Here is a 26,909-nt window from a genome sequence, read left to right on the forward strand (position 1 = left end):
ATGTGTATTTGTAAGTAGCGATTTCAACAACACACAAAGGAACAACTAATAAAAGCATGTGGAAACATAAGTTGTTCTTCTAGACTATTCACCTGGATTCTGTAAATAACGTCATCCTTTTTGGCTTGCATTTGATTTGCAGGGCTTGCACTGCCACCTGACTGAGTTTCAGCTGCATTACTCCCTCCTTCTGTCCCTAGAAAGCCCACAAGGGCATGCTGTTTACAGGCTGGGATGCTTTGGCTGGAGCTGCTAGAAGAGGGCAGTCCATGCTGCACGCTGACCCCAGTCTGGCCAGTAGGTTCCATTTGGTTCACCATAGAGAGGCGGGACTGGATGGATGATGGGAGGTTACGAAGGGATATCTGACTGGTGGAAGAGCGCCGGCAAGGCACAAAGCCTGTGGTGGATGTGCGAAGAGATGAATGACGGCTGCCGTAGCAATAGGATGAATGGCTAGCTACTGAGGCACGGGCAGGGGAATGTCTGACAAGGCTGGACTGCACAGAGTGAGAGCTGTGACTGGTGCCTAAAAGTAAAAGATACAGAATCAGGAAAGTTCGATAAAGCCTCCCACACACAATAGACTGCCAACACACAAATGTTTTAGTGCACAGATACACAAAAGTGATTGGTCTAACAAACATCATCTGAAACAGATGTATTGCAGAAGATCTCTGCTGCATCTCACATAGCAGAATATTTCAATACATTACATTTATTTTATCTCAGAATTTCATATTCTGTTCAATTCACAATCTCTATCAGACAAGTATCTTGAAAAATGCTTCAGTCTTGCACTTTTTGCATTAACAATTCCTTACTTAATATTATCACTTCAGTTTACCATACTTAAGGCAGTAAGACAGGTACAGATGCCCATGTTTCAAGATACTGACTATTCTTTCTTAATATGCTTGATTACACATTCAAAGTTTGTGTCAAAAAATCTGTTAGAACAAAAGCTCTTTTAAAAAAGTTGAAATTTAATACACTTAAAGTTAAAAACAGAAAATGCAGTTCATGAGCATTGGTGTAATTCCTTTTCCTATACTAAATATTTGCAGATACCTCTCCTCAGCTGATAGATCTAATTACGTTCATTCGGCTACACACATCTGTGTTTTCTTTGTGAGTAAAGGCAATGTTTGAAAGACTTTTTCTCAGCTTTAGTATTTTTCGCCTCCTTAACTACAGATCACTATGGACACTTGGGTAGATTCAGCTAGAATACTGTGCAAATAAGAACTTGTTTCACTGCACAAAAAAGAAATATAAACATTCCCAAAAAATGATGAGTTTAGCATTTGCAAACAATACAACAGAAATGAAAAGATCCAGTTTGTAGAAGCCTGTTACAAAAAGTTAATTAATCTATTTTGTCAGCACAACTACACCCTTATTTATCAGATCTGTTTGTGAACCTTGTATTGCATAAAACTGTACTGTAGTTTAAGAAGAATCCAACAGCTCTTAACACAAAATCACGTCACATTTGTTTGCTTTTTCCTTTAACTTAGGCCAAAGAGCTGAAAGGCCTGCTCTGGCTATAGAACTGAACTTGTATGAAGTTGTTTCCTTGTTTTAACTTTACCCAGTGTGGAGGGATGAGTTGGTGGATGAGCTGCAGGAAAAGTTGTGGGATGAGCTGCAACAGGAGGGTGCTGTACTGCTCCAGGTCCCTGCCCTGTAGTTGCAGTCCCTCCTCCTTGGGACATGCTGCTCTGTGACTCATTGATAGTTGCATTGTTACTTGTGCAAGAAGCTCCACCTCCAGCATCTGAATCTTCAATATTTCCACCACTATTGCAGCCAGCTCCACAGCCTTTCCTTAGTCTGGAAACATAATGCAAGTGATACATTAAGGCACACCTCCTAATCATTAGGATTCTAAGAAGTGCTTCATGACAAGCTTTACTCAGCACAATCCACAGCACTTTCTAAAATCAGTTAAAACTTGACTTTATTTGCTCAGAATATGCTTTGCAAATATAAATACTGCTTTCTAAGAGATTGCAATTTTCTTCATGACAGCTTCATTCAGTAACAGTTATTTATGACAACTCAAATGCTCATATAAATTAGCTTTTTTAAAATTATGCCACCTCTGAAGTACAGTGAAGTGATAAAATTCCAACTCAAATGCTTATAGAACATCCTAGCTATTTTGGAACAGTTTAGTAAAACTCATGCTACTTAACACAGTAGTCATGTGTAACTGTTACGCTGCAAAAGCTTTGTCTACACAGACAAGCAAGGAAAGAATGTTTGTTGTATTTTTAATGTATTTATTTTCTGTTATGTTCAGCAATGCCCTCACAGTAGTTTGAAGCACATACTGAACATTCAGACAGTAGGTTAGCCACCATTTTCCAGTACACATAACCATATAGTTTTTTCATCGCATTGTTTACACTAATAAACTTCAAACAGACACAAAAACCACAGCACATTTCCTCCTCCCTTAAATTTCTACTTTTTTTTTTTTTTTCTGTCACACTCAAGTACACTGAGCACTCCTTTCCAATTTTTTTTTTTTTTTTTGTCCCAGGACCAGAATCCTGAAGCATAAGCACCTTGGATTCAAATACTTGTTGGGTGTCATGCTTTTACCTGTTACTCTATTAAGTTGGACACGCTGATGGCAGTAGGAGACAAACACCACAGACTGTGGTAAATGTGGTATTTTTGGCACTCTGGGTGAAGCAGCATGTTCTGTTCTGATATGCTATAGAAATCTAAGATAAACACAACTATCAGAACAGCTACAGGACTGTTCACACCATGGCACCAACCCCTGGAACTACTAAGAACTGCACATTAAGAAATGCACATTTCTGAATGCCACACAGCTGCCACTGTTACTTTTGGAGCCCCATTGAGGGCCAGAAGTGCAGTAAAAGTTCTCACAGCCTATAAAACACAGCACAGCAAGAGTTTGTACTGGATTACCCAGGAGTCACGTGGAGAAATAATTGTATCATTCCAGTTACTTGTTCTGGCACTAACATACATCATTATATAATATATAAGCACCTGTGAGATTCTGAACAGCTAAAGCTTGCATAACTACATATGAGCCTGCCCTAAAACATTAATATAGGCACTTTCATGCTAAATATCTATCAGACAGGAACCCTACCAGACAGTCCTGATTCTGTAAAGATGGCATTATGGACTGCAGAAGCCATCATACTGAGAAACAGTACAGAAATTGCATTGTCTCTCAATATCAGACCTAACATTAGATCTGATGTTGCAGTTCCTGCATCTAGACTTTGTTCTTTCCCCTGAGCTCTCATTTACATAGTTTGTGGTCTATTACTCAGCCTTGGAGATTAAACCCTGTACCAAAGCAGTTGTCATATGTTACTGATGTGCCTAAAGTAAAAGTCAAGATTTATTTATTTTGATGTGACTGAATATTATAAATTATGCTGTGTTGGGCCTGTGCATGACTAATTAATGGAATATGAGAGCATGAACACATACTAATAAGAACCCATTTCCTCAGCTCACCTGTGCCATGTAGACACTATGAAGTTTCTGATGTTTCCTAAGCTGATGGCTCCCCCAAGAATGTCCTTTAGCTGTTCATGACTATCTGAATAGGAAGTAGTCAAAGGAGAGACATAAATTGGGTATCCAATTGGCTGGTCACAAGAGGAGTTGATCATGTTCCTCAGAGCTTGTTTAGCATTTTGGATACTTCCACGTTCTGGATTACGATTACGCAGGAAGACAAGCTCCTGCTGTTGTCCTGCCCACAGGCCACGTACACACTCCTTATTGACCTGCAAAAGCCAAGAAGAGAGGCTGTGTCAGAAAGTGAAGCAACGAGAGCAAGTGGTGACTTGTGTTATACCAAAGCCTTTGTGAGCACATGCACTATTGCACTACAGAACTGCCAGCATTCATATGCAGTTCTTTTACAGGCTGAACTTAGGAACTTTCACAGGCTGCAATAGTGAGGGATAAACAAATCTCAAAATGTTATTTCTCATCTCATTCTAAGTGAGGAGGAATTGATTTTCTGACACAATACTTGCACTGTATGAGATGAACCAGCCTGATTAATAGCAAAACAGTAAATATTTCAGTTGAGGCAGCAGTTTGGTATAGTTATTAAAATACACCCCAACTTGCTGTCACATTGTAAAATGTACACAAAGCTCACCTTAATGACCCTGAAACTGAGATAGCGCTTATTGAGCATAATGATTTTATATTCATTGGTGCCATCATCCATCACGTGACGCAGAGCAAGAAGGGACGGAGAATTGGAAAGAACTGCACTCCGCCAAGCAGGGTCCCCTTCGTGTGCTATAACTAGATTTTCTTCGTGAGTTGTTATAGCTTCATAAAGGACAGAAGGATCATCATATTCATCTGGAGAAGTGAAGTGATCCTGTTTCAAGTAATACATGTTCAATAAGGTATGATTAATATTTCAGATGTAACTACATATAAAAATAGAACATTTCACACCTCAAACTTTTGAAATGATCAGTGCATTACACAAAGTTAGCTATCAAAAGTATCAAATATCTACTTTAGAACACTGTTAAAGATGACTTTTTACAACAGATTGGTTCTGTTTGTTGGCGTTTACTTCTTTTTTAACTTAAAACCAAAATTATTAGTAGGACCTGCCTATCACTGATTCAAGTACATTTCTAGGTGAATTTTACACTAGATTCATATCTATACTGTTGGCAGAAGCTTTTCAGTTTTGCCTTCTCTTCTTATAAGCTTCCAATTATAAAACACACTTAAAGCACTGATTATTCACTGTGACTGTACTATATGAAAATAGTAATAAGAAAAACCCCAATATTCACTATTAAAATGAATATTGTTCACATTAATACTTGATGACAAACTTTTGAAGCATCAGATACTATCAAGACAACTTACATTACTGCCGGACAGATAAAAACACAAAACCTGCAAATTCAATTCAGTATTGGGTAACGTTACTTTCAGGTTAAAAAAAGATTGTGGTTAACAGCTAAATTTCCACACTGACTGAAGCCTATGTACATGCACTACAAGTGAATAAAATCAGCTTTCATAGACTAACAGAACAATGTTCAGAACTTTCATTTTTTCATAGTTAGTGTGATCTGTTTTTTTCTCACTTTTCATTCTCTGACTTCAATCAAACCCATTCTGCACAATAACCCTCTGAGAACACTCAGAGAGCTGTTAAAGTGGTACTTCTGCTGGTTTCAACAATGATTTGGTACTTATTCTGCTTTGCTACATGTACTCCTAACACACACATTCTCCTAAATTCAGAGAGTTTGTGTTACATGAGTGAGTTAATTCAATCACTGCTAGTTTTGGGGGACTCCAGACTGCAATGAAGGCAAAAAAAAAAAAGAAACTTTAATAATAATTTTTAAACTGCAACTAGGATTTGTTTACTTATTATGATTTTCAAGCAATATATCTTTCCTGAGCACCAACATTTCTCCTCCCTTATAGAGTGCTTATCACTAAGCACATGTTTTCTTGTACTCGCTGAGTTAATACATGTGCTGGACAGGATTTGAGACCCTTCATCTTCACCTGCACTTCACTACAAAGACAAACTCTAATTTCAGCTTATGGAAAAGCAACCTTCTCATTCTCACCTGAAACCTGTGATTACAATACTTCAAAGTAAAAAGAACAAGAAAAGCAACTCCCACTGGAGGAGAGGACTATGCAGCTTTGAATGCATAACCTTTTAAACCAATTACATATGTGTAGGGAGGGAAAAGAGAGGGAAAATATCAGGGAAGCTGTTCATAAGGGAAATCTCTAGTAGGTATGAAATAGGGCTTGACATGTTCTCTGATCTACAGTTAATGTAATTTTCAAGCTCTGAGCATAAACAGCATTCCCTGCTCCTCTGTATCACCTTCCACAAAAGCTGTAATAAATCAAAGGACAAGACATGATACTCCCTTATTTTCAGTTGTCTATTTCTATCACAGTCCTTTTATTCTCATCCTCTTTTTCCTTTCTCCCAGCCACTAATTTTTAAAAGAACAAATGTACAGAAATAAAAAACTGGACACATCCTTCTGTGTCATCTCTCACTTGATGTAGCTTCAGTGACATCCGTATTCCAGGGACCACTACTTTCCTCAGTAATTCCATGTCAGCAAAGATCCATTCATCTCTAATTGAAGATATACGGAAGTCACCCTTAAATAGGGCATGCAGACCATACAAGAAGGATTCCAGGTTACTGTTGAGGGGGGAAAAATATGAAAACAGCCCAAATATTAACAGAAGTACAAACATATCCACAGTTATCACTGAAAAGAAACTACTGAGCTGCACAGAAAGGCACACAATTCCTCTCTATCAAGGTAAGCTACAGGATAAGACAGGGAAAAGATGTGTGTGTAAAAAAATTTGATTCATCAGATGTCTACCCGCACTGAACAGGTAATGAACAAACTATACAAGCAACAAACTATTTACGTGGACTAAAGCAAACAAATATCATAAGGAGTGCCTGATTTAATTCTGAAGATTTTTGAAGGCAAAACTTTTCAGGGTATGTAACACAACTGACCAGTTAAAGAGGGTATGAAACTTCAGTTGTCCATGCTTTAGTACAAAATAAAAATCTTGTCATATTTTCATGCTTAAAAGGCACTGTTTTCAATTACTAAGCTAACTTAAGAGTGAAAAACCAAATATGCTCTGATGACTCTTGCAACTCTAGAAATGACCTTCAAGATGCAATTGGCTGGTACTTAGAAGAATTACTCAACAGTTGCCCTGAAATTGAAGTAGAACAGGTTTTATAGTCAGCATCCAGCTGACCAAGAGCTTCCATACCCAATTATGCTTATTTTTAAAGACATCACTTTGTGATTTCCTGAATGTTATAGCTGTATTTTACACTCACTTTCTAAAATTGAGGCTGTCAGTCTGCAAGAAAGTTGCCATATGACAACAGAATTGAACTAAAGATTTTTATAAAATACAATTGCTTCCCACAGAGCCTGATAAACTGTGAAACTTATTACAATGGTCTCATCTAACATCCACCAAGACATATCAGTTTTTCATTTTAAGAAATTTTCCTCTTGTTCCCCTTATTTCCATATAGGACATCTAGCTGGTGCAGGAAATGGAGCTTACTTTTACAACTCAATCAGTTCTAAACTGGTTAAAACCAGTCCTTACCCATACCAGAACTCCCATCTTGAATTAGTTCAATAAAACTATATGTTTAGCTGCAAGTTCTCCCCCATTTGCTTTTCTTCAGGTACATTTCACTGGCTGTTGTAATGAAGACAAGTTACACAGCAAATCTGCCCAGTTTAAGGAAAGATGATGTTAATTATCTATTTCTTCTATGAAAAGATACTCATCTAAAACTAATCTAAGAACTCAGAGGGATTTTGAAGATAGAAAGCTTACAGCAGCAACATTTTATTACCTAGACATATGATGTGAAGCTGTTCCCAATGCTCTCCGCCCCAGAACACACAGTCCATAACACAATGTCACTAGGGGTGAGTCTTTACTTGAATCCAGTGGCTTGTAATAACAAAAGAAAAAATAATAGGTGAATGGATTAAAGAAATGGTTACTGAAAAGGAAGATTCTGCCAGGAGGAGTAAAAAGAGCAAACACAGCAGTTTCAAGTGTGTGTATGTACCTACCACAGCAGTCACTCCTAAATAAACCAATTCTTATTCAACGTCTGAGCAAGAGTTTTACAAGTACCTAAAAATACTTGTAAAGGTAAACACACATGATTTGCAATAAGACAAACTGTAAGCTAAACATATGCATGCTACGTTTCCTATGGTGTGTATCTTGCAGGCACACTGCTGATTTGCTAATTATGGCGTTTAGACAAAAGTATTTTCATTGAATACAGTGAATTATCACTGGTTAGGAATATGTAAGCCTGATTTACCTGACAACTTCCCTGGTCTACGGCTTTAGTCAAGGGGTTAGCTAACAGAGACTAGCCCTCAGTTCAAAGCCAGTAGTATAGCTCGGGTATATAATGCCCTAGCAAATGGCATCATTCAATTAAGTGATTAAACCTGATTTTCAATACATGTACAAAATATTTCATGTTCATTTCTTGGAGGGAAATAATTTTCTTTAGCTTTTGTTGGTCCTAAGTCTTACCCCTGTTAAAATGGGCTTTAACTGATCTTTTACCTCCAAAGCAAAACTTAACCCTTAAGTCTTGGATCCCTCAAACACATAAATTCCAATTTAGTGTCCCTTTAATCTCAATCACTTTCTCCTTATTCTCAAACACTAATTTGACACAGTTATTTGTTATAAACAGTAAAATGTCAAGGCATTCATCTACAAACATACTAATGCTCCTATTCAAAAGGTGGAATGATTGTGAAAAGAATAAAAGGTTGAATAATGTATGATTGTTTTCACAAGCCAACAATTCCAATGGTCCAAAGGAATGCTGTAATGTGAAGACTGAGAAAGGAGTGAGTCTGATAAGCTGGAAACAGTATCTTAGGTTTCAAGGATTTTTGTTTTGGTGTTTAGTTAGGGTTGATTTGTGAATACTGATATCTACGTACAAAACATCAGTTCTGCAGACATACCCTTCTGCATGTAGATAAATGTCTAAGATTCAACTGGCTGATTTGAGCTGGCAAAAAAAATTAATTAATGAATTGGTTAAACAATACACTACTTACAGAATCTATTAAATTTACACCTCAAAAAAAAAAAAAAATCAGCATTAAACCTATCTGTTAAACCAACAGGAAAAAAAAGTGACAGCATCCTAGAACAGTGAAGGGCTTTCCTCACATACTTACCTTCTCTCTTCGAGAGCAGCAATATTCTATCCAGTTCAAATATATCATACAGAAGCTCTCCCGTGAGATCCCTGCCAGACGGTGGTCATAATCCTCATCAATATTGGGGTTAAATGTTGGGTCTACATCCACATAATTGCGGTCTGTGCACAGCCGCAGTCCTTCCTGCATTGTCTCGTTAGCTAGCCATTCCTCTAGCTTGGGGGATGTTGTGACATAATAGATGATTCCCTGAAACAGTAGCAGTTAAAACTATGAGTCAACATTGTAATTAAAAAAATCCTGGTCAGCAATCTCAATTGTTTCAACTTATTTGCATTATTTTTGTGAAAATTAATGAAAATTACATACATCATTTTATATAGCTCACAGGTCCAACAGATTTGCACAGAAAACACTATACAGGTGGTGTATAGGAGTATTTTTCAAAGACTGTCAGGATTTCTGAGGCCTACACTAAAGGAGTAAGGAAAGGAAAAAAAGGATGGGATAGGATCCTCACTGTAATTTTTGCGGAAAAGAAATACATAAAATTTTTTATTTAGTTAACATGGAGGGTTAGATACCAAATTTCTAAAGAACTCTAAATTAAAAAGAAAACAAAACACAAAACAGTTTAAGACACCTGTGCTAGGGAACACAACTTGTGTGCATGTGTGAGTAAGTATCTTGGAAATATTTTAACCTGAAAATTTTCAGCTCTCAGAAAGAGGATAGTTTATGAAAGATCTCAATTAGTACAATGATTACCCAAAAGGATCTGAGGCCTACAGTCATTTTAAAACTGGAGGAGAGGGCTTGTTTCTTTTTTAAGAACCAAAGATGGTTTTGGACAGCTTAGGAACACCAAAGCAGCTCAGCTTTCTCTAAAGAAACACACTAACCAACTTTTCATTTACAACACAGCTACTGTATCTGGGTAACAGTTTTAAAGTTTTGATTCCAGCTTCAGCTAGGAGGTGTCCTCTCTGTAATCTGGAGTGCAGGGTCATTGTCTTGCTCATGCACCAGAGCACTGAGTCACCATCAGTACAACAAACTCCTTCCTCCTCTTCGTACATCTGTAATTACCACCTCATCCTATGATCCTCATGTGAGAGACAGTATGAGCTCAAGACACTGAGCAGTTCCCAGGTGCAGCCCAGCTGGCCTCCCCCCACGGGCTGCACTGAGCCAAGCCACACCTTCACGTAGTAAGTGGTGAGAATTTTCCGGAGATCAAAGACTTGAAGCATGGAAGCTGCACTGTTGTCAGTGATGCTGTAACCTTCCAGAACATACTTTGTTACAAGCACTTCCCAAGCCAGCCAACGCTGCCCAAAGGCAGCATTAAAGGAAAGCATGTGAGGAAGGTGGCCTGGTTCACAGCAACAAAACCCTTCATCTTCCTCTACACCTTCAGTGATGGCCTCTACTTCTCGTTGCTGACAGTAAGTTCCTTAGGAGAAAGCAGAGAAAAGAAGAAAGAGTTGAATGCTTTATATGATTGGTTTAATGTAAACTTGTGTTTGGAAGACTAAAATTCAACCTATTTCAAATTAAATTATTTTAACACTAAGTGAACTATCTGCCAACAAACACCAAAGATTTAGATATCTTAATTTATCACTCTAGGATCCCATTTTAGTTACGTTTCTCTGACAAGCAGCCATGTTGCAACTAAAATGGAAAGAGGGACTTAGCATCAAGTGACAGGAGCTTTGAGACTCCCTGAAGCCCATTTTCAAAGCAATTTATTAACAGGATAAAACTGAAAATTATTTCAGTTTCCAAAGCAGAAGCCTACTTTTTAGTGCAGGCAGCTAGGGACATCTAAGACACTCACCTCTGAATTCAAGCCCCCTCAGCTGGAAGGTGACCAAGCCATTTCCTATCTCTATAAGGTGTACTAGTGCATTGAGGTAGTCAGAGGCTAGGATGAAGCAGTCCCCAGTACTGTAGTTTCCCCAGCGACCCAACAACAAGTCTCCACATAAGCTGTGCTGAAGGGAACGGGTTAAATGCTCATAGAAGATAGAATTCAGGTTGTTATCATCTGAACCTGCAGGAAGATTGGATTTAGGTTATCTGAAACTGCAGAAAAACATCAAGCTCGAATGTCAATTATTACTTCACATTGAATCCTATCTTTTTCTTGATCACAATGCTGTTTCAAGGTCATACTCTATCCCCCACTTCCCCTTTTTTAGGGGACAACTACTCCAAAGGAATGTCAAGTGACATTTGTATTTTGAACCGAATTTTTTCTTAGTCACTCCTCCATTTTCCATATTATTCCTTCAGTTCCACTCGTGCATCTCCCATCAACCTATTCAAGATAATGAAGTGCAAAAGTGAATGAGCACAGACATATCTCAGTGATGTCTGTTGTACTGGTCATTACCATGATATTGAGACACCCTCAAATAATACTCAGCACTTTTTAAATTATTCAAGAATAAAAAGCAAAACACTTTAATGCCTGCTACAATTATATAAAAAAAGTAAAGCAGTAACACAAACCTAAGAGTGAAATCAAAAAACTTATGGGAGAGCCTAAAGAATAAAGCAAGAGATGATGGAAGAAAAACTAACAGCAGACAAAGCAACAGAGATGTTGGGCATGGTTGGACAAGATCAGAGAGCAAACTGATCATGAATCCTATAAAAATTCAACGACAGCCATTCACATTTGAAAAAAAAAAGGCACAATAAAAAATTTCACCCCTGAAAAAAAAAAGAAAGAAACCCACATCCCAAATGCCCCCCTCCCCCTCACCAAAGTAACCCCCAAAAAACTCCAAACCAACTACCAAAATCCAACTAGGAGAGCTACCTGGATTCCGATCCAGCTGTGAAGCCAGTCTAGTATTTGAATGATCCACACGTTTTGTGCTGAAAATAATAAAATAAAGCATAATTAATACAAAATATATTACTGTAAGAATGTCTAAGGAAAGAAACTACTAATATAGTGTTAAATATTCTGAATGAAATAGTTTCAAAAAGTTTTTTTAAAATAATTTTAGATGCATATTTGCTGCTCTTCTCATATGTAAAAGTATTTTATATATATTTATTTTATATATCCATTCAACTTGCCCTATGCTGTTTATACAATATTTTATAGATCTGATACACTACCAGCAATAGGGAGTTTCAGAGAAAGAAAACAAGCAAGAAACAAACAAAACAAAAAGAAACTAATCTGACTTGAAGATTCTACTACTGATCCCACCTTGAACAACAAAATACATACTTTGAAAGATTTTTGTATTAAGTTTAGCCAGTTTTGCTGTGAGCAAAACAGTAACTAACACAGGTAAAATACAGCTATGAAATGCTCCCCAAAATCTTTTTATACATAAACTCTCTTTTTGATTAAAATTGTACTTCACAATACCATAAATTTCATGTTTAAAAACACCAGTGTGGCCATACCTCTAAGTAGAAATTACTTAAGCAGCTGAAGCAAATGATCCTAATGTAAAAAACAGCTGCTACAGTATTTCAGAAATAAGTTCAGTGAAAACTTTCAGTGCTTTATACTAGTTTTCTGAGGGAAAAAAATAGCAGAAATTTGCAAGTTAAAAAAAACCAAACGAACAAAATCCCCAAACCAACACTTCAGACATATCTATTCTATTAAAAACAATCTTTTTTCAACTTTATTATTTCACCTACTTGTAGTCTCTTTCCCAGAATTTGACAGGCCTGGCATATGAAGTGATGAATATTGCACTTCCCAGAAAAGGATTCAGTGGAGTAGAGAAGAAAGCTGACACAGCTGCTTGGACAAACAACATGGCAGAATCTGTAGGATACGAGAATTAAGGAAAGCAAAGCAACAACTACTTTTTTTTTTTAGCTTCTGTGATCGTGTTCAATACAGACAGCAACACCAATAAAGGGCAAAACAAGGTCTCTATGAATTCCTATGCAGCAAAGATGTTTGTAGTACTTCCAGCAATAAGAGGATTCTTTTTGTTTTTAAAAACAAATAGATGGAAATCCAGCACTAAACACAACAGCCATTCCCAAAAATTCTGTTGAAAATACTAACTCAATACTCCATTCAAAACAGCCTACAGAAGTTTAAAATGCAAAACTCAAGGACTAAAATTATTATTATTAGTGGTTCCTGTAAAAGGGAATGACCAGCAAAAGAAAAGCTGTGTAATTCTCAGAATTACTTCTGGTCCATGCTTCTTTTAAGTCAGGAGGCTATTTCTACTATTACTGTATAATTCATAGCATTGTAACAAGGCAGAAAGTGTGCACAGCTTCTTTGTAAATACTCACTAGACAAACCTGTTCTTTCAGCAGTTTTTAGCCCATAACATAGAATCCACTATAAAGCAGTACTCAGAAGTTATAAATACACCACCTCAGGAGAAAGTTTGCATTTCCAAAGGATACGTGGCACAGCAAAGGGCTGGGCAAAAGCATGGAAGGCAGACCCCCATGTGATCTGCCAGGGAGCAATGTAGGTATATACAAATCTCAATTTATAAAAGAGTTCCCAAAGCTACAGGGGAAAAAAAAAGAAAAAAACAATTCAGTATTTTGGCTAACAATCAAGATGTTTTGCATCCTGAGGAATTTGCTGGTCATCCTAGAGTTCTTACTGATTTACCAGAAGCTTTGAGACTTAGAGAAAGGATGTAATCGTAAAAGCAAGTAATGTAAGACACACCTCATTGTTCTATGTACAAACTCAGGAGATGTTGAGAGAGTTACATATGGTTTCTCAAGCCAACAAATGCTTTGGGAAGGAGAAGTCTTAGTTGTCTTATAGCATATCTATTACAGTACAAAAGATTGAGAATATGCAAGACTACGTATCAGAGAGGATTATCCGTTTTCCCCTTTGGATAAACTGAAACACCTGAAAACAGTTACCTTGCTGAAGAGTATGGACATGAAGAAGAGATCTAGCAGCATGGTCTCAGTAAAACTTTTGTAATCAAAAGTAAAGAAGAGCACTGTGAAAATAACAGTGACATACTGGCACGTTGGGCTACTGAATGATGAACGCAGTAACTTCAAGCCAGCTATTGTGATCATTAAAGCACCCAACCTGTGTAAGGAAGCCACACAAAAGAGTTACTACCTGTTATCTGAAAGGGGTTTAAGTTGTGCTGTCATGTAATACCAATCTCTTCAAACTTTGATTTGGGTTTGCTTCTGGAATTTGGGGCATTGAGGGTGTGTGTGTGTGTGTGTGTGTGTTAATGATTTGTTCTTTTTTTTAAAGACAACTTCAGATTTCTTTTTAAAAAGGTTACTATCTAAATCTTTTCATCAGTACTCTCAAACCAATGTTCAAGAACCAGCATTATTTTTAAGTGTCACTAAAAAAGAAATAAAAAAAAATAGAAGATGAAATATTCTTGTAGTCTGAAGACAAACTCGGTCTTTAATTTAGGCTATGAATATTAAAATGTGAAAACACTAGATTAATTATCAAGAGGATGTTAAGGAACACTGGATTATCATTTCCTGCATGACTACAGTGCTCTAATTTCTGTTGAGGGAACTGCAATTTTTTTCAGACATAGCAACTGATATATCACAGGGTTTTTAAAAAATGAAATTAAAGTAACATAATGGCAATATTCCCCTCAAAGGTCTCATAGTGATTGTAATAATGAACCCAAAGCAAGAATTTACTAGATGCAGGGACTAAAATTAAAGCCAAAAAAGAAAGACACCACCCCACAAAATTAATCTAACAACCTGCCCCCTAAAATATTTTCTGTTTCATTTCAATACTTGTACTCTCTTTTGTTCTAAACGAATAGAACTTCAAATCCAAAAAACACACTTGGTTACTGTTTCTTGGAGGCAAAAAATGCAGGGCCTATTATTGAGCAATCATTTGCTCAGACAGTCAGATACACTGCTCAAGGGATTATAACTAAGACTCAATTTAAGAAGCAGTGTGCAATTCCGTCTGGGTATGGATTATACTTAGGGGCTAGGAAGCCTAGGGAATTCCTTGACAAGAGAAGAAAGCTACAGAGGGGCAGCACACTGGCACACCCACTCAGGGAACAAGTCTGAAATTTACACCTGATAAAATATCAGAACATACCAAGAATATCTTGAACTTGCCATCTGGAAAATCATATTAAGACTTTGTAGCTCAACAAGCAAACTCATCACATTTCTAGGTAATTCTGCAACATGTCATCTTCACAGTATATGCTAGGAGTTGAATGATGTATCTTTATGGGAGTGTCTAGTTCAACAGTGTAGTACACCAATCAGTTTAAGTCAGCTTTATACAGGCTTTCAAATGAAGAAAAGCTTTATTTATTCACTGCCTTACTCTTAAGACAATACCATTAAGGTGCTCTGTCTTCCCACTGACACCAGGAGTCACTATTTAATTTTCCACCAGAGCAGACATTCTCAAGATTACTTAATAGCCTTTTATACTTACTCAGTATCCAGTTTCTTTGGACTAGCAATATTCTTAGCGCTGCTACTAAGCTCATTGAGGACTATCAGTGGATAGATAACATTCTTCTCTACAAAAAGGAGCCAAATGTGAAGTTTCTCAAACCACATAACATGGGCAGCATCTGTCAAGATTTATTAAGAAGAAGAAATCAGATGGCACTGTCAAATCAAAAATCTCTCATTACAAAACAAAGATTCTTCATCCAACTAACTTGGATTAACCATTTTCTCACAATGGACTTTTGTAGTTTTATTTAACCAAAATCAAGAGAAGCTCCTGTCAGTAGCCCCTCTCAGTAATAGTAGTTTTTGCTCTGTTCACATAGCAACAGAAGAGTTTGCAAGCTACTTGCTTACTGTAGACAGAAGGAAACAAACTGGGTTCCACCTCTTCAATAATTTCAATATTGCTATTGATGAAGCTGTTTGAAATGATGCATTTTCTCACACAAAAGGATGCTTTTCAACCATACTCAATCTGAAGGACTCCTGGTTTACCACTCTACAATACAGAAGAGCCTATGTAACCTACCAACACAAATGTCTGTCACTTGAGCAACTTCTTTTCAACTTCTACAAGAATTGTAAGGTGTGCTTCAAATTAACATAAATTAAGATAAAAAAACTTCTACAATATAGGCTAGAAGATTTAATGTCAAAGATTATGGTAAACATTGATGAATATATAAAGGGCACCAACTGTAGTTTTTCTAGTTTTACAGATTAAAGACTTAAGGCATACAGTTGCACTTTTCACTTCTTCCAGATAACATCTGACATTGTGCTACAATTGCTGCTCATATTTATCCATCTTTACATGCAATCACTGGGGAAAAAAAAATCCCACAAGTTAGACATCAATGAAAAGACCACATTGATTGGCTGCTACAAAGGCAGAAAGTTTGCAAATCAATTCTGATAATCCTCTGCTCCTGAAAGCAGCAGAATGTTTTCTTGTTTTAACAACCATTTGAAAAGAAAAACCAAAATAGATTCAGTTGTTTCCAGGGCAGTTCAGACAAGAATTTCTTAAGCCTGCTTAACAATAAAAACATTCCAACAGTCAAGTCCCCTCAATCTATCACACCATTCACCCATTCTGGAAAACAGTGTAACTTCATTTTTCTGCATCTCTGGGCAAAGATTCCATGAAAACATAGGTTGCAAGTACAAGCTGCAAGTACATATCTATACAGATCAAGTTGTAAGACTGGTCCTTTGGTGTCTTCATCCAGAAGTTGACTACTTGCACTATTTTCTGTTGTTAAACATGTCAAATTAGTACCAGAATGAAGTCACCATCAGCATTTACCACACCTAATCCTCTAAAACATCTGAAAATTTGCAATGTTGAAGTAGTACATGGTGAAACACACTTGATCATTATGAAAAATTCTTGAGGCAATCATAAGCCCAAACTTTACCACTTAAGATTTTCAAGACTATGTTTTAATGGAACTGCTCTGAGATAATGTTAACACTTATATTACCATCATCAATTAAGAGATACATAAAATGTCATGAATTAAAGCATGAGGAACTGAGAAGCAAATACATTTATAGATCAGATATAATTAAATCCTCCAGTGGTGAGAATAGTAAAGAGATTAAGTATATCAATAGGTAACACAAGTAGGTCAACAACCACAGCAAATTCAAGGAAGCATTACAAACAATACTTACTCCGGACTTCAAACTGATGGTATTCCTTGGTTTTCAGCAGTGGGTGAGAAAAGCAATGCCAAGGAAGCTGCTTTCGGAGTTGAGGCAGAACATAATGGGTCACAAAGCCTACCGTACCCACCAATGCATAGAGAACATAACTTAAAATAGGCTAGGAAGAAGAATTGAAGAAATTAAGATTTGTGTTTTACAATCAAAATAAAGTATTACTTTGTATTTTCCAGCATAAGAGCAGGTGATCCTGCAATACTAATGCATTTCTTCATGAGAAACTGAACTACCAATTTTAAGATAAAACAAGAAACCCTGGGAGGAAAAAATCCATTCATATCTAACAAATTTTCACTAAGTCGAAAAATACTTTCAAGTAAAAATAGTACACCAATCTTCTTTCACAGTCCATTGCTTCTGACCCATATGCATTTCATTTTATAAAGGTATTATTCTCTAAAGGCTGAACCCAATTTACCATTCCATCTGCTGGATAAAAGGAGGTATAAGCATAAGCAAAAACAAATCATTAATTTCATATTCACTTGGGAAAGTAAGAAGACTCCCACAAGACCAATCCCTTCCACAGCAGTCACAGAATACTGCAAAATTAACATGGGATGATGGCTGGATTTCACAATGCTTTCCACACATTAAAATTTTCTCTAAATTTCTACATAAGTCTAGATAATTGTGAAACTACGATTGCATTATCTTGCCATAAGCTCTTTGTGAATTCTGTGAAGCCTGAGCCTATAGAGATATACAGCTGGTGAAGAGCATATAGCCAAGTCTCTCAAAGGTGGGGGAAAGCAACATTCAGGTGGAGTGCCAAAATCCAGCCATACAATAATAGAAGAGATATTTTCCTCAGAAAACACAAGTACACATGATTAAGTAATGCACTTCACCTGAAGACATGAAGTTACCTAAATGCATATGCTTTTTAAAATTAGTTTCTTACTTTAACTTTCGGCAGTAGCAGGAAAGTAAAATCCTTCCAAAATACATGGCAGAAATTTTAATTTGCCTTACAGAAGGCTATTCATAAGCTAGCCAATGGTTCCATAATAAGAATATCAAAATAAGAAACTCAGTAACTGTAGCTCTTGAAGGAAATGCTTTACTTTTTTTTTTTTTTAAATTTTAAATTTTTTACTTAAAAGCACAGGATCTAGTCCCATGCCATTACCATCAAGAGTCACGTATAGACATTAAAAGTATCCAAAGCAGTAGCACTAGCTAGACTGACAAGTCAGAAACTTGAAATTCAAATGATCTTTGAAGTCCTGTAAAGTCCAGTAAAGGGATACTGCCCTATAGTATGGTCTACAAAGAGCCATGCCAGCACGGAACTGCTGAATCAAGGCTCAGCCCCTCAAACTTTAAGCACTAAACATTTTAAACTTTTTTTTAAAGTTTCATATTTCCTTATTTCAAAATAATCCTGACACTATTTAATTGAGATAGAGAACTCAAAAGAGGGCATTCTGTGTCAGAGGCTAAAATAGAAGTCTCGAACATAAGAAGAAATTAGGAAAGAGCTAGGGAAGAGGATCTTCTGAGCACATAAAGCGAAGACCCTCAGTCATGTACTTGTCACACTACATGTTTAAAGACCATCTAAAATTAACCAGAAGACTCTGAACTACCAGAACACACTTCATATCACACCAGAGTATTTTCATACAGAAAGCAAATTGAAGACATGAAGTAACACCTTACCTGTAAAACTGTAAATACTGTACTGACATGAATTGCAAAATAGAGGACACCAATAACTATACACACAATCAGGTCAGACTGCAATCGTTCACTCTGTGGAGTCAAAATAAAATAATTTTAGAAAATACCAGCTTTGGTTGACCTCTTGGAATCATTAAAGTTGGAAAATATTGCCAAGGTACAGTCCAAACTTTTACACGTTCCTTAATACAAAAATACAGTAACACTGAAACTGATTAAAGATTTTTTAAATTATGCCAGTGTTAACTACTTCCACTGAAATTTTTAGAAATTTCACAAGACAAATCTTACAGCTAAAGAGCATCAGTTCAACTAAGTGAAAGGGAAAGACACATACTTATACCAAATAACTCTCTAATCCTTGACTGTGAGGCGGTGTAAGGATCCCTTTAAAGAATCAATGAAGGGACAATCAAATTTCCCCTTTATGATCTAAGAATTTGTTTAAACTGCAAGGCAATTGAGTGCCCTGGAAGAGTGCTGCCCGGTGAAACAACCACGCTCTTTGACCCTTTTCTGCCTTCTTTGCAGAAGGGTAAAAGACAGTTTTGGAATGACCCCAAGGAACGAGTCTGAACTTTCCATTACTCCTGAAAAAATGAAAACAAGCTGTTGATTACAAGCAACACCCCCGCCCCCAAACTAGTAATACCAGACTCAGCCACAGGGGGGCAATGCGTACTTAGGGCCATTGCAACTCGAAGCCTCAAGTTCAGGCTTGTTCCCACTCTGTAAAAACAGCACCAGTATTTGCAGCCCAGAAAATCATTAAAGGATTATCTGCTCCAAAATTGGCCATATAATTACACATGACAATTAGTGCTGCAAAGCCTTAACTTCGGGGCTATAACTTAGTTTATTTTAAATCAGTTGTCCTGATTTTAAAAATCACTGTTAGAAAGACTATGAAACTCCCCAGCTCCCCTGCCACCTTGGAGACCAACACCACATTTTGAGAGCTAATGAGGAGTTTGCACCTCCCATAATCACTGCCTCCTGCTAAATGTTAAAAGAATTGCAGTTTCTCTGCTCTAAATATTTATTTGCAATTTCTACACACTGCACCTCATCATGCTTGTAACTGCTGCATTATGAAAAACCCAGCTATACAGCTCAGCCTACAGTTGAGCCCTACACAAAACTAAATGAATTATTCAACCTTTTGTACAAACTAAACATACTAAACATTCTTAAGTCTCTTACTTCTTGCTACATTGTGTGAAAAATAATGTTTAAATATTACTACTTCCATAAATATTTAGATCAATTTGTACTAAAAATTCAAAGTAGTGTTTAAGTAAATGTAGCAGGTTACATCTGCTTCCAAAGAAAGCAAAGAACAAAATAACTTAGACCACCCAAACAAGCCACAAAAACCTCCAAAACACTTTGCATCATTTTTATTTTCCACTTCTGGAACAGCAAGCACAAAGCTCTTCCTCACAGAAACACTGAGTTAATATAGTTTTATTTAGTTAATATTAGTATTTATAGTTAATATATAGCTAATATAGTTTTGCCACCATTAAGTCTTTCCCACTAACTTCTGCACAAAAGCAAGCATCATCTATTATTATCCACGAGCTAAAAGAAGATCCTCAGTGATACTTCACTGAATCCACACTAGGGAATTCCAACTCTCTCTGCTTTTAAATAACTTTAAATTGCAATAAGAGCATTATACTCCTAGGTGTAGCACATGAGCTCAGCTGCAGATTGAAAGCAAATGCTAAGTGATATCCATTCTAACTAGAATCATGCTAAGTGACAAGTGTGAGCTAAGCAAGATCCAGACAGATGCTATATAAACCAACACAAAGCAAATGCTTAAATGGAATTTTAAAAAACATAATAAAAATCCTACTTACCACAGAATTTCTAAGCTTCTCAGGTAAAGGATCTTTTACTTCAGACAGAGGATCCTCAGGGTTTTTGTCTTCAGAATTAGGAAAAAATTTTGATTGCACTAAAGAGCTTAAAAGAAAGACAAAAAAAAAACCCCACTGAAAAGCATGTATTATTCTATTATTCTATGTGGTTTTATAATAACAAAGTCAGAAAGTTCTATTACATATTGATCACAAAAAATTAATTTTGGCACATGATTGCTTTCACATAGCTGAGCAAACTTACAGAGATCTCAACTTGATAAAAGAATTAGTTCTCTGTTGTACAGAATGGTGACTATTAAAGAGCAGCAGACAGATGTTCAAACTACAGTTTCTCTAGTAGCAACACAGGAGTAATTGAACAAAAACTGAATTTTAAGTGAAATTTAGCCATCATGAAACAAAACCTGAACTCATAAATAACTGAGCGGAAATGTGCAAAATTTAGAAGTGGTCTATTTGTCATCGCCATTTAAAAAAAACATGAATTCTTTGGTTTCATTCAACAGAAACAACTAAAGAAATCTATTGTAACATGATTAATTGACGAATTAGCCATGCTGACCCAACTTCTAAATTCTTAGCAAGTCTTGCTGATAGTAAAGCCCCAAAACCTTACACTTAAGCTTTTAGAAGCCCATGTGCAATGTTACTAGCCATAACCAGTTGCCTAGCAACCTCTCAGTGTATTTTTCTTTACAACAGCCGATATAGTGCAGAAATATTATTTCATTTTATGTACAGCAAGATCACTACAGAATGAGCCCCAGCTCTTCAAAGGAAATTACATATTGCAATGTATTACAATGTTTAACTGTGCCACATCTGGCTAAACAGGTGAAATTGCAGGTCAAGCATGAACACTCAGACCTTAGTTTTTTGAAAGAACAAAAGAACAAGTATCTAGGGAAAAGGACCTCATATCAACTGAACTAAGTAATTGGACAAGGTCTAGTGATCAATCCAAAGATAAGAAATTTCCTCCCAGGTAAACATGCATGAATCATTAATTTTGTTGTTCACAGAAGAGGTCCTTCACTATCTACCCCAGAGCCCCTAGTTATCAAATTCATCCAACATTATGGCTACATTTAAATCCAAGCTCAAGCTCTGCCAAACCTAGGTATGTGGCTGAGCTATTATATAATATAACTAATATTGGCTATTCTAACGGAGGAGTTTCTTCTATTGGAACTATTTTGTTTTACATGTATCATTATTAACTGTATCAAACACCCTCAGCATCAGATCTCTATGCCAACACAGAATAACATGAATACCTGTTTTCCCATGCTAGATGATTTAGCATAATTCAGCATAATTATCTGAACAAGTGCTTGGAGCACACATTCAATGTAAGAATACATCAACAAATGAAGTTGTTCAAGAAGCCTCCCTGTGGGCTTCAGCTTAAACCAGTGCCTCGAGCACCTCTTTAAGCGCAGAAAGGGTACATGTTACTCCCAACAAACCCACCAGCAGAAAGTTGGCACCTGACTGACATTTTGGAGAACATCAGCAGGCAACAGAATTAGATTTTGGCATGTAAGTGATTTACCAGAAGCCACAAAAACAGTCATTGTTAGAGAAGGAACCAGATGCAAAATGTAAGAATTTCTAACTGTTGAACCAAGAAAATACTATTTTTGATTAATGCTGGTGAGTACAAGTTCAAACAATAGTAAGTAGTAACATTATTTGTAATTTTTCCTTGCAACTTGCTTCTTCATTGTGGAAGAGACCCAAACTGAGTCACTTACAAAAGTACAGAAGGGTCACTGCTTTGTCTGCTGAGATGATACGATATTGCCACTAACAAACCACAAAATATGGAGAAGAGAACTGGAATATGCTGCCCATCCCAGGAATCCTGGAGACAGAAACAAAATGTTAATAAAAACGAGACAAAGTGCACACCACTTACCTGACATGCAAGAATTATGTGTATCACAGAGACCGGAAAAATTAAATACAATTCCACAAAAATAAGCCAGGTAATTTTGTACAAAAGTATTATTCCATCTTTACCTATGTCTAACTATAGATCAGAAACTCTACCACAGGGTACATCCCTTAAGTCTACACCATCTTAATCATTAAACAGACATAATTTCTCATAACCCTTAGGAAGCATTTCCTTCATTCCTTAAGACCACAGGCTCTTAAAAGCTGTATTTAGTCACTTCTTAATTTTGAATGTTATGTGTATTTTGACTCAAGATTTATTTTTTCAAATGTGCTGAATGCAAATTAAACAGTGACTTTATTTGTGTTTTCCTGACCTGTACTGCATCTGCAAAGTTAAAACAGTTATTCTTTGCTAAAGCTTGTTTGGCTTAAATGGATGTGTTTACAAAAGGCTAATGATACAAGTATAGAAATTCACAGAAAGCTAATGATGTCCTGCAGGTGACAGCATCATGGGAGTAACTACTCTAGGAACTTTCTGCTCTCTGTGATAAAGTGGAAAAGCCAGTCAACTCTGAGTTGGACCCACACATGCTACAATTCATTGTAAACTGAGCATATCTGATTATTGACACACACCTGAAATGAATAAACAGAACCAGCATCACATTCCATATTGTTCTCAAACATTTCAAGCAAGGAAAACAGGGTATGTGTGGGGTGTCTGTGTGTGCCCCTTAGCCAGTAAACTCTAACTCTGCCCTTCAGATAGGCACACATCTTCCTTTTGACACTACAAACTATTTCTTAGTTTCTTCTCAAATAAATATTGATTAGAAAATACTATTTCACTTTTGCAGCACTAGAAAAGAATATTTACACATGTGCCATTTTAAGAGGTTAACATACAAATACATGCTGACTCTCCTAGAAATAAGTCATTTGCATGATATTTTCAAGAATCGATGTAGAACGGAACTGATGGTAAATGCCATGTGTTTTCAACCAAAAAAAAGCCTGTTAGAGCAGGCATAAATCACACACCTTTCAAAAGCAAAAAAATCTGCTTTGCTCCTGCATTGCATCTCCTCTATTGACATCACAGCTGAGCCAGTATAAAATCCTAGTACATAAGCTAGTATTTCTAACTCAGTAGTTGCATACTTTAGTTACTTAATACAGAAGGAAGCAGAGAACAAACCCCAAGACATTAATATTTACTGTGCATAAAATTTTTCTCACCTTCAGGGCACCGTAACACAGTCCATACAATAATGCTACTGCCACAATACTACAGATAAAACTGTAAAGTGCTGCAAGCAGGCTTGTGGTAGCTGAATATCACAGAGACGAAAAGAAAAAAAACAACATTGTTATCTTCGTAAGTCAGAATACAAAATACTTCAGTTTAAGGTATCAGTTCCCCAGTTTCCTCTGATGGAAAAAAAAGGCAATTCAAAACAGAGCAGCTACTTCTGTTTTCCCCTACAAGTGATTTTTATCAAGAGCATTTTATGTGGCTTTTTTAATCTCCTTAGTTATTGAACAGCTTTACCATGGGAACAGTTAACTACAATAGAAACCAGTTGAAGAAAGTGACAGACTTACTAGGACAGTAATTCTATTTCTCAGTAGTCAATCAGAAGACTTTTAGGCTTTTTAAAAATACAATTAAGCATCATGTGTTTAGAGGGTAGGAATGAAAACAGTGTAACCATTAATTTTTTAAACTAACATACTGATCTTGGCTCTCCACATCTCATACTTTTGCTGCTGACACAAAACATATCACTCACCATTGCCACCAAAGACATGAATGTCCAGCTGTTCACAGAGATACATCACAAACGTATTCACCTGAGGCAGGAGACCAATGAAGAATACTATAGGGAAACATAGTGTAAACACTACAGGAAAAAAAAAAAAAAAAAAAGAGTTGAAAAAGTGGTGAATATGAAAAAACCAGCATGGTAAGATATTTTTCAGGTTAACTTCTAGGGTATCACACACCCCATTTTAACTCAACATCACTGAAGTATTTCTATTAAAAATTTCTAAGGAAAACACACATTATGTAAAGTTCTACCTCAGTGACTCAGAACTGACTGAATACAGAGGTCATACAAATCAATAGTACTTTCCTTTTAATTGCTGTAGACATGGACACAGGCCAATTCAGGCTTTCCATTTTTATTTAGCAAAGATCAGCCAGGAGTGTTTACAGATTAGACTTGTAAGTTTTCACTCATTGTAAGTGAGGCTTATCCGAGCCTAACTGCCTGTCTGGAGTTCCAGGAGCAACCCAACACCAGCCACTCTGACGTAAGGGAGGCCAAACACTCCACCTCTAGGTTTTTTGCTGCTAATAACATCTGACAATTTTACTCATTTTCCCACACCACTTCTGAAAATTCTAATCCTAAATGACTGGGTTTTGTTTGGTTGGTTAGGATTTTGTTAAAAAAGAACAGACAACTGTATAAATCATGAAAACACCCGCAAATTACAGGATTTCAGAATGCAAAGAGAAATGAATGCCACCTAATTTCTATACAGAAAATGGTATGTCTCAACCCGTACGTATCATTTACTTTCTGTCTTAATGAAAGATGCAGAAGTATCTTCTACACACATTCAGATACAGAAGTTCAGATCTAATTCACATGCAACAGCATATTATAAGTTCTAAGTTCTGAAGGCTAGAAAGATCAAATAACAAAAATAACCCTAGCAGACAAAATCTGGCAGTTTAGGGAGGATTTTCTATCATCTTATTGACTTGTAGCTTCAGCGACCAAAAGAAGAGACAGACCTGAAAGTATCTTTAAACACCACAAGTCTAATTTTTTTAATTTTATATGCACAGTGGTTGGACACTAAAGGACATCACATTAGAAATATCTACAGTGAGATAGATAAGGAGAATCTGATTTTTTTTTTGCCTGCTCCACAGTAATGCTAAACAACAATATAATTTAAAAATATGCAGGCTGCAAGCCTGGGAAAAACATGAAATTCTGTATTTTTTACTGACACTAATTAGGAAACATAGGACTACAGACCAGCTCTTCAACACCTGAAGAAAATCCTTTTTCAAAATTCTCAAGTCAAACCTCTATTTCAAATCATTACTCAAGGAAGCTGACATGGAAGGCAAACACAGTGCTCTTTCACTGACAAGTTAAAAACTTGTTTCCCAAAAGTCTGCAAGTCAAACTATCTTGGGCCCATTGGAAACAAAATTACTACACAGATGGTGAGGGGGGGCATACACAATTTTTAAAGAGTAGTCCAGCAACAAGCCACTATTTATGATACTTTTACAGTGCATAACATCATTGTTTTCTAACACTGACCAACTAGGTGAAAAGTTAAGGTAATTATTCTAAGTGTGGAGTAGATTTAGAGCAATTCATCAAGTATAGTAGGTGGGACATAAAGCATTTATGCTAATCCTCATTTATCTGTTGGCAAGGAGACAACATTTACATTATCTAAACACAAAGTTTGCCTTGCCCTGCACCTGTGCTCTTCCAGTACTTTTGCCTGGGAACAGGAAAAAAGGCAGCTGAGATTTTTACCTAACAGGTTTGCTAGCAGCCAGCCTGGTCTGCAGTACACACAACGCATTTTGAAACAGTGCTTCAGCAACATTAAGAGTTACTCCGAGGGCAAGTGTATCATGTGGAAGGGTTGGGGAGGGATGCCCAGCGCAGGTTGGTTGGGGTGGTTTTTGTTTTGGTCTTTTTTGTTTTGTGTTTTATCATTTTGGTTTCTGGGGTTTTGTTTAGGGTTCAGTTTGTTTTTTTCATTGTTGGGAGGATTGTTTTGGTTTTTGTTTTTTTTTAATAGGGTAAGCTGTTCTGGTAATCTTGATTTTTTATTGGAAGAACTGCCAAGAAATATGAACCACATATGCTGCTGCAAGATACCTCAGAAGAACAGTAAAAAATAAAGTTCAAAGCCCACTTAGAACTCTTGAACTAAGCACCTTGAAAAGCTAATCCCAAGATGGACATGGCCTGGTGAAAATGCCACCACATCTTTTTAAAACTGGTAAAGACTCACTCCTCAGTACTTTTAGAAAGTAGCTCACTAGGCACAGGAGGACATACCACCTACATGTACATTTATGTATTATCTTATAGGGATATGGGTATACATTACGGCAGTGACTCCACAAGGTAGAAAAGGGAAGAAAATACTTCCAAAACTGACAGAGCATCATCAAGAGAAATTAAGCTAGTTTTGTATCATGAGTGAGTCAAAAGTATCTTCTATCTTTTTTTAGTACTGATACAGAATCAAGTATGCTAGTACATAAAGAGAACCAAAGAATTTGTTCATAAAGCACCTGTGAAAAAGTCTGGACAATTTCTGTTCATAAATATGCAGCTTACACATTTTCCCTCTGGGCATTTAA

At 36.6% G+C, this 26,909-nt stretch overlaps 1 protein-coding gene across 9 annotated transcripts in view; it reads right to left on the reverse strand.

The window, feature by feature from the left end:
* Positions 1–26,909, reverse strand: part of PCNX1 (pecanex 1) — an 89,073-nt gene that overhangs the window by 10,186 nt on the left and 51,978 nt on the right. For all 9 annotated transcript variants that reach the window (XM_058850377.1, XM_058850300.1, XM_058850125.1 and 6 more), the window contains 20 exons: positions 24,283–24,393; positions 23,729–23,820; positions 22,339–22,448; positions 20,558–20,663; positions 18,669–18,761; positions 16,953–17,103; positions 15,250–15,391; positions 13,704–13,881; positions 13,221–13,329; positions 12,486–12,615; positions 11,638–11,696; positions 10,648–10,863; positions 10,007–10,260; positions 8,823–9,053; positions 7,451–7,551; positions 6,091–6,241; positions 4,178–4,408; positions 3,520–3,794; positions 1,595–1,836; positions 93–529 (listed from right to left, as the gene is read on the reverse strand). In XM_058850377.1, the coding sequence (XP_058706360.1) occupies positions 93–529; positions 1,595–1,836; positions 3,520–3,794; positions 4,178–4,408; positions 6,091–6,241; positions 7,451–7,551; positions 8,823–9,053; positions 10,007–10,260; positions 10,648–10,863; positions 11,638–11,696; positions 12,486–12,615; positions 13,221–13,329; positions 13,704–13,881; positions 15,250–15,391; positions 16,953–17,103; positions 18,669–18,761; positions 20,558–20,663; positions 22,339–22,448; positions 23,729–23,820; positions 24,283–24,393 (3,419 nt within the window). The remainder of the gene's footprint in view (positions 1–92; positions 530–1,594; positions 1,837–3,519; positions 3,795–4,177; positions 4,409–6,090; positions 6,242–7,450; positions 7,552–8,822; positions 9,054–10,006; positions 10,261–10,647; positions 10,864–11,637; positions 11,697–12,485; positions 12,616–13,220; positions 13,330–13,703; positions 13,882–15,249; positions 15,392–16,952; positions 17,104–18,668; positions 18,762–20,557; positions 20,664–22,338; positions 22,449–23,728; positions 23,821–24,282; positions 24,394–26,909) is intronic.

The sequence above is a fragment of the Poecile atricapillus genome, chromosome 1, assembly GCF_030490865.1.
Source record: "Poecile atricapillus isolate bPoeAtr1 chromosome 1, bPoeAtr1.hap1, whole genome shotgun sequence".
In the NCBI taxonomy this organism is placed as follows: domain Eukaryota; kingdom Metazoa; phylum Chordata; class Aves; order Passeriformes; family Paridae; genus Poecile; species Poecile atricapillus.